The sequence below is a fragment of the Nerophis ophidion genome, linkage group LG05, assembly GCF_033978795.1.
Source record: "Nerophis ophidion isolate RoL-2023_Sa linkage group LG05, RoL_Noph_v1.0, whole genome shotgun sequence".
Lineage (NCBI taxonomy): Eukaryota > Metazoa > Chordata > Actinopteri > Syngnathiformes > Syngnathidae > Nerophis > Nerophis ophidion.
Genome location: NC_084615.1, coordinates 35,315,832 through 35,332,791, shown reverse-complemented (window position 1 = coordinate 35,332,791; position 16,960 = coordinate 35,315,832). Strand labels below are relative to the sequence as shown.

Sequence of the window (16,960 nt, the reverse complement as noted above, 5' to 3'; positions counted from 1 at the left end):
CAGGCCAGGGATCTTTCTGTGTGGAGTTTGCATGTTCTCCCCGTGAATGCGTGGGTTCCCTCTGGGTACTCCGGCTTCCTCCCACTTCGAAAGACATGCACCTGGGGATAGGTTGACTGGCAACACTAAATTGTCCCTAGTATGTGAATGTGAGTGTGAATGTTGTCTGTCTATCTGTGTTGGCCCTGCAATGAGGTGGCGACTTCTCCAGTCGGATTGTAGCTGAGATAGGCGCCAGCACCCCCCGCGACCCCAAAAGGGAATAAGCGGTAGGAAAATGGATGGATGGAATCCTGTGCTAACTAAACAAAACATTCAAAACTAGGTATAAACTATTGAAGAGGGTTGAGCTACTCCCTGCCTGGTAGGCATAACTGTGTTTTAATAGAAAAATGTTATCTGTGCGTTGCATGAACAATTTAAACAAACCAACTTAAGAGACTGACGGTATTGCAGTAAATCATAAACAGTTTACTTTCTTTACATTTCCACAGAAGACAATCATTTTCTCAGAAGGTGTAGTATTTTAAGTGGCGTTACGGATTTCTTTTACTCCTGAAACCTGGCATCTTTTATCTTTCACAAGTTCATCAATATCAGGTGTCGCATCTTGAGTGGCAGACAATTTCAGGATGTTATTCAAGTCCTTGTGCGTGAGCAATTAGCGTAGCTTTTTTTCTTAAATTGATGCTCGTTACAGAGAATATTTGCTCATAAAGATACTGTATGTGATTTCCCATTCACTTCCGTGAATAAATAGGAGGATGATAATTTTTCTTGAAACAATCTGTATTCTGCAACCACTTTTGTCTTTTTCGACACAGACATTTTGTGGAAATGATGCCAAGGCACGACGTCTTTGAAGCAGAAGACTTGATTTGACAGGTTTTATGTTGGATGGAGGGGAAGGAGCCTCAGCCCCGCTTTAGTGTGTACCTCCTACTTGGCATACTTGCTTGGTCCCTGTATAAACCATTTGCTAACCTAACAGAATTCCTATCGCGACATCCAGTGGACAGCAGTTTCACTTAAAAATTCAGCTAATTTTTACCCTTAGCAAACTCATCTTGCGGGCCTAATGAAACCCTTTTTGCGGGCCACATGTTCGTATAGACAAACATTTCATGCAACAATCTACCAGAGTATAAGTCGCACCTGCTGAAAATGCATAATAAAGGGAAAAATCGGCAAAATTGAGTACCCAAACAAGGAATCCCACGTATTGGTGACTCAGTTGCTTTGCTTTTTTTTTTTTTTTTTTTACTATGACCCTAAAATAACGCAGAATGGGGCCATAAAAAGTAGTGCATATCAGCACTTTGATAAATAACGTGCCAAATACTATTAAATTCAGGAAAAAACTCGAAGCAAAGTACAAAAACATCCATGTGATTCTCCTCTAACTTCTTTCATCAATGATCGTTGCCAATTTTGCCAAAAGGCATCTTCATTAAAGGTAAAAGTGATGTCGCATACTCCTTTACACATTTAATTCATTATTGATATGTATTTTACATTTTTAATTCTGCATGTAAAACTATATAATCATTTGTAATCAAAGCTATTTTGGGTGTCTGATACATATTAGTTTGATTTTTGATGATTTTTTAAAAGTAAAAAATGTATTCGGTTTTAGCACAATTTGTTTTTTTATTTTTTGGAACGGATCACTAACAAAAAAATTAGGTACCCGTGTATACTGACAAGGAAATATAGAGAAAAAATATTACCACTTAAAAATTGTTATGTTCCAAGTCGAACATAGTTGTAAATTGTGAGTAAGTCAGTGTCGTAATTTGGCTAGGAATAAAATGGTAATGTTATGAAAGCACAGGCGTAATTTTAGCAAGTTGAAGTCACAATAAAAGTTGTCATGTAATGAAAGGAGTCATAGTTTGAAATTGTGAGTACAAAATATGTCAAGAAAAAAATTGTCTCCTGAAGACAATTGTAATTACAAGCTCTGAATGTTGTGACACGAAAAAACAATGTTTTAATCCTATTAAGATAAAGTCATAATTGCAATGGTTTCATGTTGTAAAAAAAGATCAGCTGAGAGCATGAGATGAAAATCAAAGTTATGTCGTGTGTGTGAACTGTAAAAGAAGCCTTTAAGTGAGTAAATTTGTAATTTTCAGTGATAATGTAAATGCGGAACGTGTTTGTGTCATAAAAACGGACATTATAAATGTTCCAGGTATAAAGTCGTAACTTTGCTGTGGGAATATTGTAATGTGGCAAGAAAAGTAGTAATGTCATCAATAAAATGGTAATTTTAAAGGTTGTATATCACGTAATGTATTTTTTTATTTATTATTTTTTACAAGAATATAATTTTTAGGTAACAATGTTATCAGAAAGAAAATAATATTTTATAATTGTAATTTGTGGGGGAAAAAGTATTTCATTATCCGTCTTCATTCTTGTAGTTTTATACATTTTTCATTAGTCCAGAGAAATTGCAGCTTAAATAAAAAGCGTAAAATTATCACTTTTTTCCTGTCATCTAGCCCTATCCATCCATCCATTTTCTACCGCTTATTCCCTTTGGGGTCAAGGGGGGCGCTGGTGCCTATCTCAGTTACAATTGGGCAGAAGGCGGTGTACACCCTGGACACGTCGCCACCTCATCGCAGGGCCAACACAGATACACAGACAACATTCACACTCACATTCACACTAGGGCCAATTTAGTGTTGCCAATCAACCTATCCCCAGGTGCATGTCTTTGGAGGTGGGAGGAAGCCGGAGTACCCGGAGGGAACTCACGCATTCACGGGGAGGACATGCAAACTCCACACAGAAAGATCCCGAGCCCGGGATTGAACCCTGACTACTCAGGACCTTTGTATTGTGAGGCAGACACCAGAGGTGTGGACTCGAGTCACATGACTTGGACTCGAGTCAGACTCGAGTCATGAATTTGATGACTTTAGACTCGACTTGACAAAATGTAAAAAGACTTGCAACTCGACTTAGACTTTAACATCAATGACTTGTGACTTGACTTGGACTTGAGCCTTTTGACTTGACATGACTTGCTACTTTCCCCAAACCCCAACAATTAAAAAGTTATTCAGGAGCGCTCCGTATCTTCCATTGTGTACGGAAGTGTGTCAGCATGTGTGCGATGACAGCCTGTGCGCCACCTGTCCAACGGAGAAGAGCTTTCAAACAACAGAAGAATAAGTGAAGAAAATTATGCCATAAAGTGTTTCGTTCGGGTATTAAAACTACGACTTGGTCAACAAAACAGGAATTGCCGTGTACAAAACATGCGGTTGGAAGATTACAGACGGAGACGCATCAATTTACAACTGCGTTCGACATTTGAAGTTGCACAAAGAAGGGTACGTTTTGAATGTAAGCTAACGTTTATTGGCTGAGTAACGTGACTTTTATTTGCTGTGTAGTTAAATCAGTGAGGCTGTAAACTCACTGCTAACATTAGAACCATAGACATCTTATAAGGGTACGCAGCATCGAGCGCTACTGCCTATTGCCGCAAACGAGATGCGGGGCCGCCGTCTTGGAGTGGTGATCCGCTCCTCTCAGTGCAATTCATTTGGTAGGAACAATGAATTGTCCGCGCATTTAATTCATATTACCTCACTGAATATCACTTATATTCACGCGCTTTTTTGTCATTCGTGTAACTATAATAAAGGACACATGTCTTGGCGTGTTCATAATTTGCTTAACAGAAATAGAATATTCTTATATGCTATAAGTGACCAGACGTCTGAGATCAAAACTGGGAATATAATCCCAGAGAAGGGGAAAAAACAGACAGCTATTTTGAAGTTGAAGAAACAATATGATTAGGTTGTATATACATGTGTATATCCTACATAAACAATGTATGAATACATTAGATATCTATATATTTTACGGACCTATAGACCAGAGGTTCTCAAATGGGGGTACTTGAAGGTATCCCAAGGGGTACATGATATTTTTTTAAATATTCTAAAAATAGCAACAATTCAAAATCCTTTATAAATATATTTATTGAAAAATACTCCAACAATAAATGAATGTAAATTCATAAACTGTGAAAAGAAATACAACAATGCAATATTCAGTGTTGACAGCTAGATTTTTTGTGGACTTGTTCTATTAATATTGATGCTAAAGATTTCTCTTTTGTGAAGAAATGTTTAGAATGAAGTTGATGAATCCAGATGGATCTCTATTACAATCCCCAAAGAGGGCACTTTAAGTTGATGATTACTTCTATGTGTAGAAATCTTTATTTATAATTGAATCACTTGTTTATTTTTCAACAAGTTTTTAGTTATATTTACATCTTTTTTTTCAAATAGTTCAAGAAAGACCACTACAATTGTGCAATATTTTGCACTATTATACAGTTTAATAAATCAGAAACTGATGACATAGTGCTGTATTTTACTTCTTTATCTCTTTTTTCAACCAACAATGCTTTGTTCTAAATAGGGGGTACTTGAATTAAAAACATGTTCACAGGGGGTACATCACTGAAAAAAAGTTGAGAACCACTGATATAGACTTTATCTCTGTTGCTGCAACAGCAGAGAGTTTATTCTGTCTTGACACTTTGTATTGATACTTTCTATTACATTCTGCCTTTAAATGATCATGTTTACAGTGATTGAACATATATAAACACCTGAAAGTCTTTATTTCAGCTAAAACCACCCATCTCTTTCACTGGATTCAGAATAAAACAATATTATGTTTTACTCAACAAAGTTAGTATTTGAATATTGTTACTTGAAGACTTATCTGTGGTTACAATAAAATAAGAATGCATCATAATCAATGGCGGCTGGTGAATTTTGTTTTAGGTGGGCCTGAAAGTTTGTAAACCAAATACCTGTAAGGGGGTCATCCTCCTCCAGAAGATTTCTTTGTGATTTTCACATACAAATATTGTAGTTCTTTGCTCCTGCTTAACTCTGTGGTAATATTCTTTTCACAAAATACAACCAATAGTATGTTAATGTTAAATCTTACTTGTGAAAAGTAATCTTCCAATTCCTATTTTCAACAGTCCGCTCAATTGAGCAGGAAAACGCTGAATACCAGCCCAGCATCTTTGTTTTCTACCTGTCAACTGTCAGTTTAGGCTGCTTGCCGGCTCCTCATCACCACTTCAAAATGGCGGCCAAATTGCTTGCGTCACAGCAGCCAATTCTGCATCTACTTATAAGATGTCTATGGTTATAACGTCATTGCAAACACGGCAATCTGTTGCGTCCACTGCAGTTTGCTACCTTATTCATACTTTTTGTCAAGTGATATTTTTTTTAAGCAGGGTTGCATGAGGTACCTACACATAACGTTACGTTAGTGAATGTATCACACACAGTAACGTAACGTTAGACGGCGGTCAGCAGCACCGCATATTTTAGCCACCTAAAAAAAGACAAACATAGTCAAATAAAGGTCAGTTAAAATGTATACTATATTAAGAATATGTGTACATATTCCATAGAGCCCTGACATCTTAACAAGTACCGCACTGTTCATTGTTATGTTCATGTATTTGTTGTTTTTCATGTGTACGCACACATAAACACATACAGTATGAGATGAGATCAATGAGATAAGGTAACAACATAATATAAACTGCTGTGGAACTAGTTACAATGCAATATTCCATGGAGATACAATGTTAACACTTTTGTGCAAGTAAGTACAGTTGCACTTGTTTTTTCAAATGTGTTTATACTGTAAAGGAATGAGTTAAATGTTTAGAATAACTGGTTAATAGTGCTATTATGAAGTGCAATGTCATTACTGTTTTTTAAAATAATAAATACATATAGCGTTTTAAAAGCATACACAATCTGTGTACATATATTAGTATGTGGTTAAAAGACTTGAAATGACTCGAAACCCAAAATGCAGGACTTGGGACTTGACTTGAGACTTGACTTGAGACTTTCCAGTATTGACTTTGGACTTGACTCGGACTTGCCTGTATTGACTCGGGACTTGACTCGAGACTTGAGGTCAAAGACTTGAGACTTACTTGTGATTTGCAAAACAATGACTTGGACCCACCTCTGGCAGACACACTAACCCCTCTTCCACCGTGAAGCCCCATTTAGCCCTAATTCCCCTAAAAACTGATAAACTGTAAATGCGGTGTTTTAAATTTATTTTGAACATGCATACAGTTACAATACGGTACATCACATTTTTCCAGTTTCTTATTACAACATATGACATGTTTGAAAATGAGTAGGAAGAAGCAAGTTCATAGCAATTTCCAACACAGTTGTCTGTTCATTTCCTGTGCTCAGTTTGTAACAATTTTTTAAACAAATTAAATAATCAGTAAAGTTGTCCTGAAGAAATGCTTTTTTACAAGTTGTGATTTGAATGAGTTTGATGGGTTCAAATGTTAAACAATAGGCAAAGTTGAACCAAAGCCCACTGTTTTTAGCAGACCTTAACTTTTTTCTCTATTATCGTTATCCTCTCTCTGTACTTGCAGCCAGTGACCAAAAGAGGGAGCAAGAGGTTGGCAGGAGAAGGAAGGTGAAGAGTCTGCTGAGATTCCAGAGGTACTGCCACGCTTCCCGGCTGCTAAGGGGGTTGGTGCCCCGGACGCCTGAGTCTTTGCATCTGCTGGACGATGACTACCTGGGCCAGGCTGCAGTAAGAAGACACACACATACACAAAAACACATATTGTATGTACAGTATATATCTAACAATCCTCTTTTTGTTCCAGCACATGCTGTCAAAAGTTGGCTCTTGGAACTTTGACGTTTTCTTTTTTGATCGTCTTACAAATGGTAAGGCACTTTCTAGAATCCTCCATTTTATTAATTTCCATGTACATTCAACATGTAAATGATAGAATACAATGTGTGTGTGCGTTAGGTAACAGTCTTGTGACGCTGATGTGCCACCTCTTCAACGTCTACGGCCTCGTTCACCACTTCCAGCTGGACATGGTCAAACTGCACAGGTTCCTGAGTACGTGCCCCGCGATGCAAATAAGTTCCTTTGGCGGGTTATTTGGCGCTGCAGAAACTTGAAACTTGAGTGAGCGTAGTCGGCGTTTTTGGGACAACCCAACAATACAAACAGATACTGCGGAGGCGTTACTGCGACTGAATACTAATCCCGTAATGACATATGACTTTTATAGCGTGTGTGTGTTGTCATGGGAACGAGACACCACCCCTAATCTTATTATCACAATGGTGTGGTTTGGGATGAATAATTACATCATGGTGTTGTTTGCAGGCACAGTGCAGAGCGACTACCACTCCCAGAATCCTTATCACAATGCTGTGCACGCGGCCGACGTCACCCAGGCCATGTTCTGCTACCTGCAGGATCCCAGGGTAAGACACAAAGTTACTTCCTGTTTGTTTATTTCCAACAGTGGGTCACACCAGTCACCCCATAAGACTTAGAGGACTTAACCTTTCTCACACAAGCTTACTTGATATATACAGTATTACAAAAAGCTCGGTGGAACAAAGAAGAGTCAAAGGTCACTACAGTCGAATTGACTTGATATTTCTGACACAAATTTAGCTTAATTTGCTGTACAAAAATATTTTAGATTGTAGAGATTTAACATATGTTTGAGCTGTTTTTCAGCCTCCAAAGTTGGGAAAAAATGTAAATGCTGAGGCCCTCATCCCCCAAGTTTGCGTGACTTGAAATTTTCTCCACAAATCCAGTTTAAAACCCTACAAAAAGTAATTCGGATCATATAAAATTGACCAGATGTATTCACCTGTTTACAGCACCAAAAATTCAAAATGCAATTAGGCTAAAAGCGTTGCGCAAAAAGCTTGATGGACCATAGAAGTTTCACGGGTCACTTCAGTCACCTGATAAGTCAAATTGACTTGAAATTTATCACACACGTGTAATGGGCTCTACCAAAATCCTTAAGATTGTAGAGATTTACCAGATGATAGCACTTTTGTTTAGCCTCGAATATTTTCAAAAATGCCTATGCCGAGCCCCATGCAAGTAAAAGTGAGCTTCAACTATACAATTCAATAACGACACTCATTTCTTTTCACGGGTGATTAATGCGAACACTTCCTTTTTGACACTCGGACCGTGCCGTAGCGGGGGAACTTGACTGTAGTTCACTTGCTACTGATGAGCCGCAAGCGAACAGAAATGGACAAAAGAAAGTCTACGTTATGGAAATATCAGGTTTAAAGCCATGGCAGGTTGGTCTTTGGACAAGAAAGGAGGTTTTTTTGCCCTTATAATAGGCGACGTCCCTGCAGCAAACACATGTTGCACATGTCATTGAGAGGTGGGTGGTGCTTCACTTCCGTGTTGAGATTACGATTAAAGCGCAGGGATGACATCACATTTAGATTGTTACTGTGACTGATTTAGTGAGTAAGATGACATAAAAGCTCAACAGAAATGAAAGACAGTCGGCAGGATGTCAGAGGAGACTTTTTTTTAATTGCAACATTAAAACATGTCAAGAAACTTTCTCAAAACAACCACAACTTTTCCGGCCTAAAAAGAAAAGCCCAATGCCATACATCCGGTTTAACTACATTTAGTTCTTTCTCCTTAATGTATGACTTCATTAGCCGCCACACCTAACAAAATTAAGTAATATAATGTATTGTGGCCCCCAGAAGAAAACAAACACAATCTCACCTTTTTTTTTTCTTTTATTGCCAATTTTTGATAACTGGCTCAATTACAACAAGTATTTCCTTCGTGCACACATGTCTGCTTCCGTGTTTTACTTCCAGAGACACAAAACTTGTTCATTCTCCATCAATAGTGTGTTCACAGACCAAGAGAAAAAATACTATCATAACACACTATCATACACATTAACACCTGCAGGTAGTCACAGTATGAATGGTTATATATAGTTTATTTGCGCTCTATTGACTTATGATGCACCGAAAATTTGGCTGGTAAAAGACATACTTTAATCACCGGAAAAGTGCCCCCAAAACTGATGTTGTGATGACATAAACTAAACGCACAGGGTTGTCTGGAGCAGAGGCAGACTGTCCGCGCTGTGGACTTACTTTGATATATTCGAGATATACAAATACATTCTTTAAAATTCCTACAATGTAAATTCCTGGATTTTTTTTTCACATTCTGTCTCTCACAATTGAAATGTACCTATGATGAAAATTACAGACCTCTGTCATCATTTTAAGTGGGAAAACTTGCACAATTGGTGGCTGACTAAATACCTTTTTGCCCCACTTTATATATATATATATATATATATATATATATATACATATATATATATATATATATATATATACATATATATATATATATATATATTTATATTGATATACATATACATAGATATGTACACATATACATATATGTGTATATATTTATACATTGGTATGTATGTATATATATATATATATATATATATATATATATATATATATATATATTTATATTTATTTTTATTTTTTTGTAGTCTTATCCCATCCTGCTCTGTTCTGACTGTGCCAAACACTAAGTATATCTAAACATTTAATAAAGACAAATACGAATAAGGCAACAAGAGAAATATCCCACAGTTCTCTTTTGTAAAGTAAATTTGTACAGCAGATATGGAGCTCTACGTCAGCGATATGATTTGCCTGAGCAGCTAAACTGGACATATTCGGGCCGTAGTTTGGGGACCCCTGCCATAGACATTTTACATGTCACAACTCAAAAAAAAGGTCTTAAATGACTTGACATTCCTCACCCAAGTATATCTCTAAAAAGCTTATGATTGCTGTAATGATGTTATGTTGTAGCTAGCAGAGCAGCTGAGCCCACTGGATGTGTTCCTGGGTTTGATGGCGGCCGCTGCCCACGACGTGGACCACCCTGGTGTCAACCAGCCTTTCCTTATCAAAACGCGACACCACCTGGCGTCTCTCTATCAGGTGTTGTATTAAAGATAATTTAAATAGAAGAAGAAGAATGAGAAGGAGGAAGTTCATCTTTGCTTCTTCTGTGCAGAACACATCAGTGCTGGAGAGTCACCACTGGAGGTCCACAGTGGGCCTGCTGCGTGAGTCACAACTGTTGTCACACCTGCCTGCTGATGTGTCGTAAGAAAACACACTTTGTAACTAGAGTACCATCTTTTTCAGTGTTGACTTACTAACTCTCTATGCAGGCAGGGAATCGAACGGCAGCTGGGTTCTCTCATCTTGGCTACAGACATCAGCCGACAAAATGAGTTTCTGCTCAGCTTCAGGGAACATCTAGACAACCAAGACCTTGATCTTCAGCTGGCTTCTCACAGGCACTTTATCCTGCAGGTGACGTGCGCTTGCTGAGTTACACTTAGACAAAGTTGAATGATCCACAAGGGGAAATTGTTCCACACAGTAGATCAGTTACAAAAGTTCTCATGACAAGTTCTTGGAGCCTTGGATTACAAATTGTGCTCCTCGTCCCCAGATTGGCCTTAAGTGTGCAGATGTGTGCAACCCGTGTCGCGTATGGGAGCTCAGTAAGCAGTGGAGTGAGAGGGTGTGTGAGGAGTTCTACAGGCAGGGTGAGTGTTGGCACTTGTCTTTCTCATTTGGTTACTTTAGCCAATTCATTGGATTTATCAGTCCCTCCGGGAATTTGCCATGTCGTGAACAGCGCCAATTAAAGCAAATTTAACATCTCTGTGAATTAAGCACAGCCTTGCAATTTTGCCCAATGCCAGCAACTTCCCCGAACATTTTGGCTGAACATTTTGGCCAAACAAAATTGGCGCTGAGCGGTGCTCAAACGCACGTCAACTATTGGATCCAAATGTATTTTTGTTTCTCATGTAAACAAAGCAGGAACAGCAACATGTAACAAAATGTCAACTCTTTATTACTGAAACGGCAAAATTCTCATCCTCTCGCCTAGCTCAAACTTACTTAATCTTCCTGTATTAAGTGCTAAGCCTTTTAGGCAATGTAGCATATACATGTAAACATTTAGAAGTTCTACACCGTCGTCACTTCCTGGTTTGCATACATTTATATATTTATTTAAAGGCTTACTGAAACCCACTACTACCGACCACGCAGTCTGATAGTTTATATATCAATAATGAAATATTAACATTGCAACACATGCCAATAAGGCTGGTTTAGTTTACTAAATTACAATTGTAAATTTCCCGCGGAGTTTCTTGTTGAAAACATCGTGAAATGATGACGCGTATGATGACGAGTGCGCGTGACGTCTCGAATTGGAGGCGACATATTAGCGCAGCACCACTAACGGCTAAAGTCGTCTCTTTTCATCGCACAATTACACAGTATTTTGGACATCTGTGTTGCTGAATCTTTTGCAATGTGTTCAATTAATAATGGAGAAGTAGAAGTAGAAAGATGGAGGTGGGAAGCTTTAGCCTTTAGCCACACAAACACACGGTGTTTCCTTGTTTAAAATTCCCGGAGGTGAAGCTTTACTATGGATCAGAGCGGTCAAGCGAACATGGATCCCGACCACTTGTCAACCGGCAGGTTTCGGTGAGAAAATTGTGGTAAAAAGTCGCCTCTTATCGGAGATCTGTGGAGCTTGCGCCGTCCATGTAGCTGCCGTGACTTCCCTCAGACACTGGCGTCAAGACACCCGTGGACACACCCCTCCGACTATCAGGTACTATTTAACTCAATAAAACACTAGCAACACAATAGAAAGATAAGGGATTTCCCAGAATTATCCAAGTAGATGTGTCTAAAATCATCTAAATCGCTCACAATGCAATCGCCTTTTTTTTTTTACTTTTTTTTTTCTTTTTTCTTTTTTCTAGTCCTTCGCTATCAATATCCTCAGCCACAAATCTTTCATCCTCACTCAAATTAATGGGGAAATTGTCGTTTTCTCGGTCCGAATAGCTCTTTTTGTTGGAGGCTCCCATTATAGACAATGTGAGGATGTGAGGAGCCGTCACGTCATCTTCTGCGACTTCCGGTAAAGGCAAGGTTTTTTTATTAGCAACCAAAAGTTGCGAACTTTATCGTCGATGTTCTCTACTAAATCCTTTCAGCAAAAATATGGCAATATCGCGCAATGATCAAGTATGACACATAGAATGGACCTGCTATCCCCGTTTGAATAAGAAAATCTCATTTCAGTAAGCCTTTAACATTTATTCAAACGTAGGGCAATTAAGAACAGAATCCAGTTGCAAGGCCGATCTTGAAAAGATGCAGCGCTTACCATTCTTTTTGGACTGTAAGGCGCACTTAAATTCCTTTGATTTTTTTTTAAATCAACAGTGCGCCTTATAACCCGGTGTGCCTAATGTACGGAATTATTTTGGTTGTGCTCACCGACCTCGAAGCTATTTTATTTGGTACATGGTGTAATGATAACTGACCTGTAGATATGGCAGTCACAAATAAGAGATATATGTAGACTGCAAGGTGACACCAGTAAAAAACACTCAAACTTGAAATGTTCCATTGAATTTATAGAACATTACATACGTTGCTCAAAGATCTCTCAAAATGTTTGAGCGCCGTGTGTAATGTTCTATATTTTCAATGCAACATTTAAAATGTTGGTGTTGTTTACTTGAGACCCACTTCACTGTGAGCGCTTTGAGTATCTAACAATAGAAAAGCGCGATATAAATTTAATCCATTATTATTATTAATTATTACCCATCATAGTGCAGGCTACACTTATCTCTTATACTTGATTGCCATCTACTGGTCACACTTATCATTACACCATGTACCAAATAAAATAGCTCCGAGGTGGGTAAGCTCAACCAAATTTATTCCCTACACTAGGCGCACCGGGTTATAAGGTGAGCTGTCGAGTTTTGAGAAAAAAAAAAAAGATTTTATGTGCGCCTTATACTCCGGAAAATACGGTAAGTATGGTACTTTGTGAAAATTTGATCACATTAGTTTTTTTTGGTCTCACTAACTGTGATGAGAAATGTTCATACCATAACATCCCTACTCACAACATTGGGTACTGCACACATGTCAGATTGTTTCAGAGTCTGCATAAAACAATCTGCTTTTTGCAGCATTTATGTGACTGCCTGTCGCACGTTGGTGTTATAATTGGATTAAAATAAAATAATGAGGTGCTTTATCCTCCCTTTTTTTGTGTTTCTCATAGCCTGAAGCAGAGGAGGAAGATATCTTCCCCCTCTGGCTAAGACAGCGTTTCTCAAAGTGGTGGGGAATAGAGACATGACAGGTGGGGCGCGAGAAACGGGAGGTGATTCCACTTTATTTTTTTATTTTATTTATTTTTTTATTCTTAGATTTTTTTTTACAACCCCGTTTTCTATACAAACTGTAAATCACTTTGTAATTCTGTCTGTGCAATCCCCTATATAAATTAATGTAAATTACTTATTTTTCCTGTAGACTTTAAATTTCTAGGTAGAGCGAAAGTTTGACGGACGCAACAGTAACTAATGGGGGCGGGGCTGAGCGGAACAAACTTTCGCGCGGATGGGTAGCAGGCTAATGTGTGGACCACAATTACACAAAATGGATACGTTGGCTTCATATAGAGTTGCATACAGAATTGCTCAATGTAAAAAACCACACACAATTGCTGAGCAGCTGATTCTCCCCGCTGCAATAGACATGGTGTCAGTCATGCTTGACGAGACAAGCGCAGCAAAATTAAAAGCTGTCCTGCTGTCAAGCGACACAGTTGCGAGACGTATATGCGACATTGCAAGTGATCTTGAGGAACAACTCGTAGACCAGGGGTCGGCAACCCGCGGCTCCGGAGCTGCATGCGACTCTTCGATCACTCTGATGCGGCTCAGCTTGTCACGGCCAGCTCAGCTTGTCATCCTGCTTGTCAAACCTTGGGACACGCCCACGGCCACGCGCGTCTCCGTCCTGACGTGGGTGTCCAAGTTAAAGCGCCTGACAGCGGACCTTGAAGATGTTTCACGCCAGAAGGCCGTTCTTGCTCAGAATCACAAACGGTGTGATATTGAAAACCTCCCCAAACCAGACAAACTTGTGTTAGAAACTTGGAACGCTATCCCCGACTTTTATGTGAACATGAAAAAGTGTGCACTTGGAGTCCTGTCGATCTTTGGATCCACATATGCATGTGAGCAGGTGTTCTCCAACATGAACTTTATAAAAAACAAACATGGCCCACGCCTAACAGATGAGAGTTTACAATCCTGTGTGAAGATAAAGGTGACGTCATACAGCCCGGATGTGGAGACACTGTGCTCTGCGGTTCAGGAGCAGAAATCACATTGACCACGTATGATAAATATTTTAATTTCCTATAATTTTGCATATATTCACATTTTTTAATTGTTCAGTGAAATAGACAGATCACGGCATTTTTGGTTCTCTGCCAGTGAATAATTTAAGTTTGGCGTTTTTTTTTTCATTACTACAAGGAGGACTTAAATAGACATTAAGTATTTTACTTAACCTTCAACCCGACGTCTTTTTCGGAGTTAAAACGCTTTGTTGCATGCAGACATTTTATTTCATTTTTCCTGCAGTCGTTCATTGATTTCATAAACGTAACCCATCATAGTTTGTTTATACATAGCACAAAGCAAAAAGAAAACTTTGTATGCAGTGTTATTTCATTTTTTTATTTTTTATTTTTATTTTATTTTATTTTGTAATTGTTTTGCCCGGTCCAGCTTCTCAGGCAAATCATATAGTTGATGTAGATGCCTATATCGGCTGTTCACATTTACTTTACAGAAGAGAAGTGTAGGATACTTCTCTTGTTGCCTTATTTAAATTTGACTTTACTAAATTTATTTATATTATCATTTGGTGCAGCCGGGCTGGAGCAGCAAGGGATAGAAAGAGAAAAAAAAAGGAAGACAGAGGGGGAAATTGTGGGGATCAGAGGGGGATTAGACAGTGTTATTTCATTTTAAATTTCAAAAGAGTTTTGTGGCTCCCATTGTTTTCTTTAATTTGTGAAATGGGTTGAAATGGCTCTTTGAGTGGTAAAGGTTGCCGACCCCTGTCGTAGAAAAATTAAAATAAAGTCGTTTTGCTTTACAAGTGGATGAAGCTACTGACAGCAATAAAGACTGCCTGTTCATCGTGTACGTCCGCTTTGTAAATGGCAAGTCATTGTGCGAGGATTTACTGTTTTGGAAATACATAAAACATAGACTGCTGATGAGCTGTTCAAAATAATAGACGGCTTCCTCAAAGAACACGACCTTAAATGGGAAAACTGTGTGGGCTTTTGCTCTGATGGCGCACAGACCATGGCAGGGTCAAGAAACGGGCAGCAGGCTCTAATAAAGAGGGTTGCGCCAAATGCGCATTGGACACACTGTGTCATTCACCGGGAAGTACTCGCGTCAAGGCAGCTCCGCCCCGAACTCAATGAGGTTTTAACAGATGTTGTGATCAAAACACGAAAAAGTGGCATTCTTAATTCATTTATTATGGAACTTGATGCAAGTTATTTGATTTATTATTGAACTTGATGCAAGTTATTTGATTTATTATTGAACTTGATGCAAGTTATAACACTTTTATTTGAGTTATAATTTAACTTGATGCAAGTTATAACACTTTTGTTTTATTTATTGTTGAACTTGATGCAAGTTATTTGATTTATTATTGAACTTGATGCAAGTTATAACACTTTTATATGATTTATTATTGAACTTGATGCAAGTTATAACACTTTTGTTTCATTTAATATTGAACTTGATGCAAGTTATTTGATTTATTATTGAACTTGATGCAAGTTATTTGATTTATTATTGAACTTGATGCAAGTTATTTGATTTATTATTGAGCTTAATGCAAGTTACAACACTTATTTGATTTATTATTGAACTTGATGCAAGTTACAACACTTTTGTTTTATTTACTATTGAACTTGATGCAAGTTATTTTATTTATTATTGAACTTGATGTTATTTTATGTTATAGAGTTTGAGTGTATACAACTTGATGTTACTTGATGTTCAATAAATTTGAAAATGTTAAGCTTGGCATTAGCATTCTGTTGGGGCGATGGGGGCAGGTGCAGGGGCGTCACTAGACCTAATACTGTACTGGGGCACACCTGGGGCACAAATAATTCATTTGAGCGTGCAAAGCGCGCAAGCAAAAACATTTTTAACACTTATTTATCATAAAAAATATATAAATAGTGCTTTAAACTATTAAATCATATCAGATTATGTTGTATGGATCTTTGATTAACCACCTGAAATTAACTAATGCATTTGACCTACTTGTGCAAAAAGGAAGAGCAATGAATCTTTTTGAAATATATATTGCAGTAATCATCTGCAAATTTAACATCTACAAAAGTAAAACAAAAAATAAAGCACCCCTACATCTCTGGGTTCTTTTATATTATTTAATTTCCATTTATGGCAATGTGGCTAATCCTATTTCAGATACACAAAACTATAAAATATACACAAAACAATAATGCCACAGTAGTAGAATAAATGAACAACTGTTGTGTGTCTGTTCAGGGAATCATTTTCTGAGAAGTAAACTGTAACGTCTCGTTTTCATTTTTGCAAAGTGGTCAATTACTCTGTGCAGACATGGAAATATTACAGTAACTGTTATACAGTTGACCAGTGGTTCCCAACTGCTGGGTCGTGACATAAAAGTGGATTTTGTGTCATTTTCAGTGAGTCGCAGTCAGAAGTGTACATGAAAAAAAAAGTTTAGGGAGAAAAAAATCAAATTGTGGTAACAAAACCAGATATTTTTAGCCATTTTTCTAGTGACTATTAGTGAGTATTTTAGCAAAAGCCAAACCGACTAACAAGTTGGAGGAGGACTCAGGACAGACATGGAAATTTACTTTTTTTAAATCCAAATGAGGCAACAAAACCCGATATTTTCAGCCATCTTTCTGAAAACAAATACAGAAATGTTACTATTTTTTCTGGAAACAAAACCAGATGCTTTAGCTGTAGCCATTTTTCTGGTGACAAAACAAGATTATTTTAGTCAAAGTCGCA

The 16,960-nt window shown here is 37.9% G+C and overlaps 1 protein-coding gene across 8 annotated transcripts in view; it reads left to right on the top strand.

Annotated features, from left to right (window-relative positions):
• Nucleotides 1–16,960, top strand: part of LOC133552993 (cAMP-specific 3',5'-cyclic phosphodiesterase 7B-like) — a 135,822-nt gene that overhangs the window by 39,763 nt on the left and 79,099 nt on the right. For 6 of the 8 annotated variants that reach the window (XM_061900697.1, XM_061900693.1, XM_061900694.1 and 3 more), the window contains 8 exons: nt 6,488–6,651; nt 6,728–6,791; nt 6,880–6,975; nt 7,249–7,349; nt 9,789–9,920; nt 9,997–10,088; nt 10,157–10,301; nt 10,444–10,540. In XM_061900697.1, coding sequence (XP_061756681.1) covers nt 6,488–6,651; nt 6,728–6,791; nt 6,880–6,975; nt 7,249–7,349; nt 9,789–9,920; nt 9,997–10,088; nt 10,157–10,301; nt 10,444–10,540 — 891 coding nt within the window. Of the gene's footprint in view, nt 1–6,487; nt 6,652–6,727; nt 6,792–6,879; nt 6,976–7,248; nt 7,350–9,788; nt 9,921–9,996; nt 10,089–10,156; nt 10,302–10,443; nt 10,541–13,113; nt 13,216–16,960 lie in introns of all 8 variants that reach the window. The other 2 variants (XM_061900700.1, XM_061900699.1) reach the window with 2 other exon arrangements.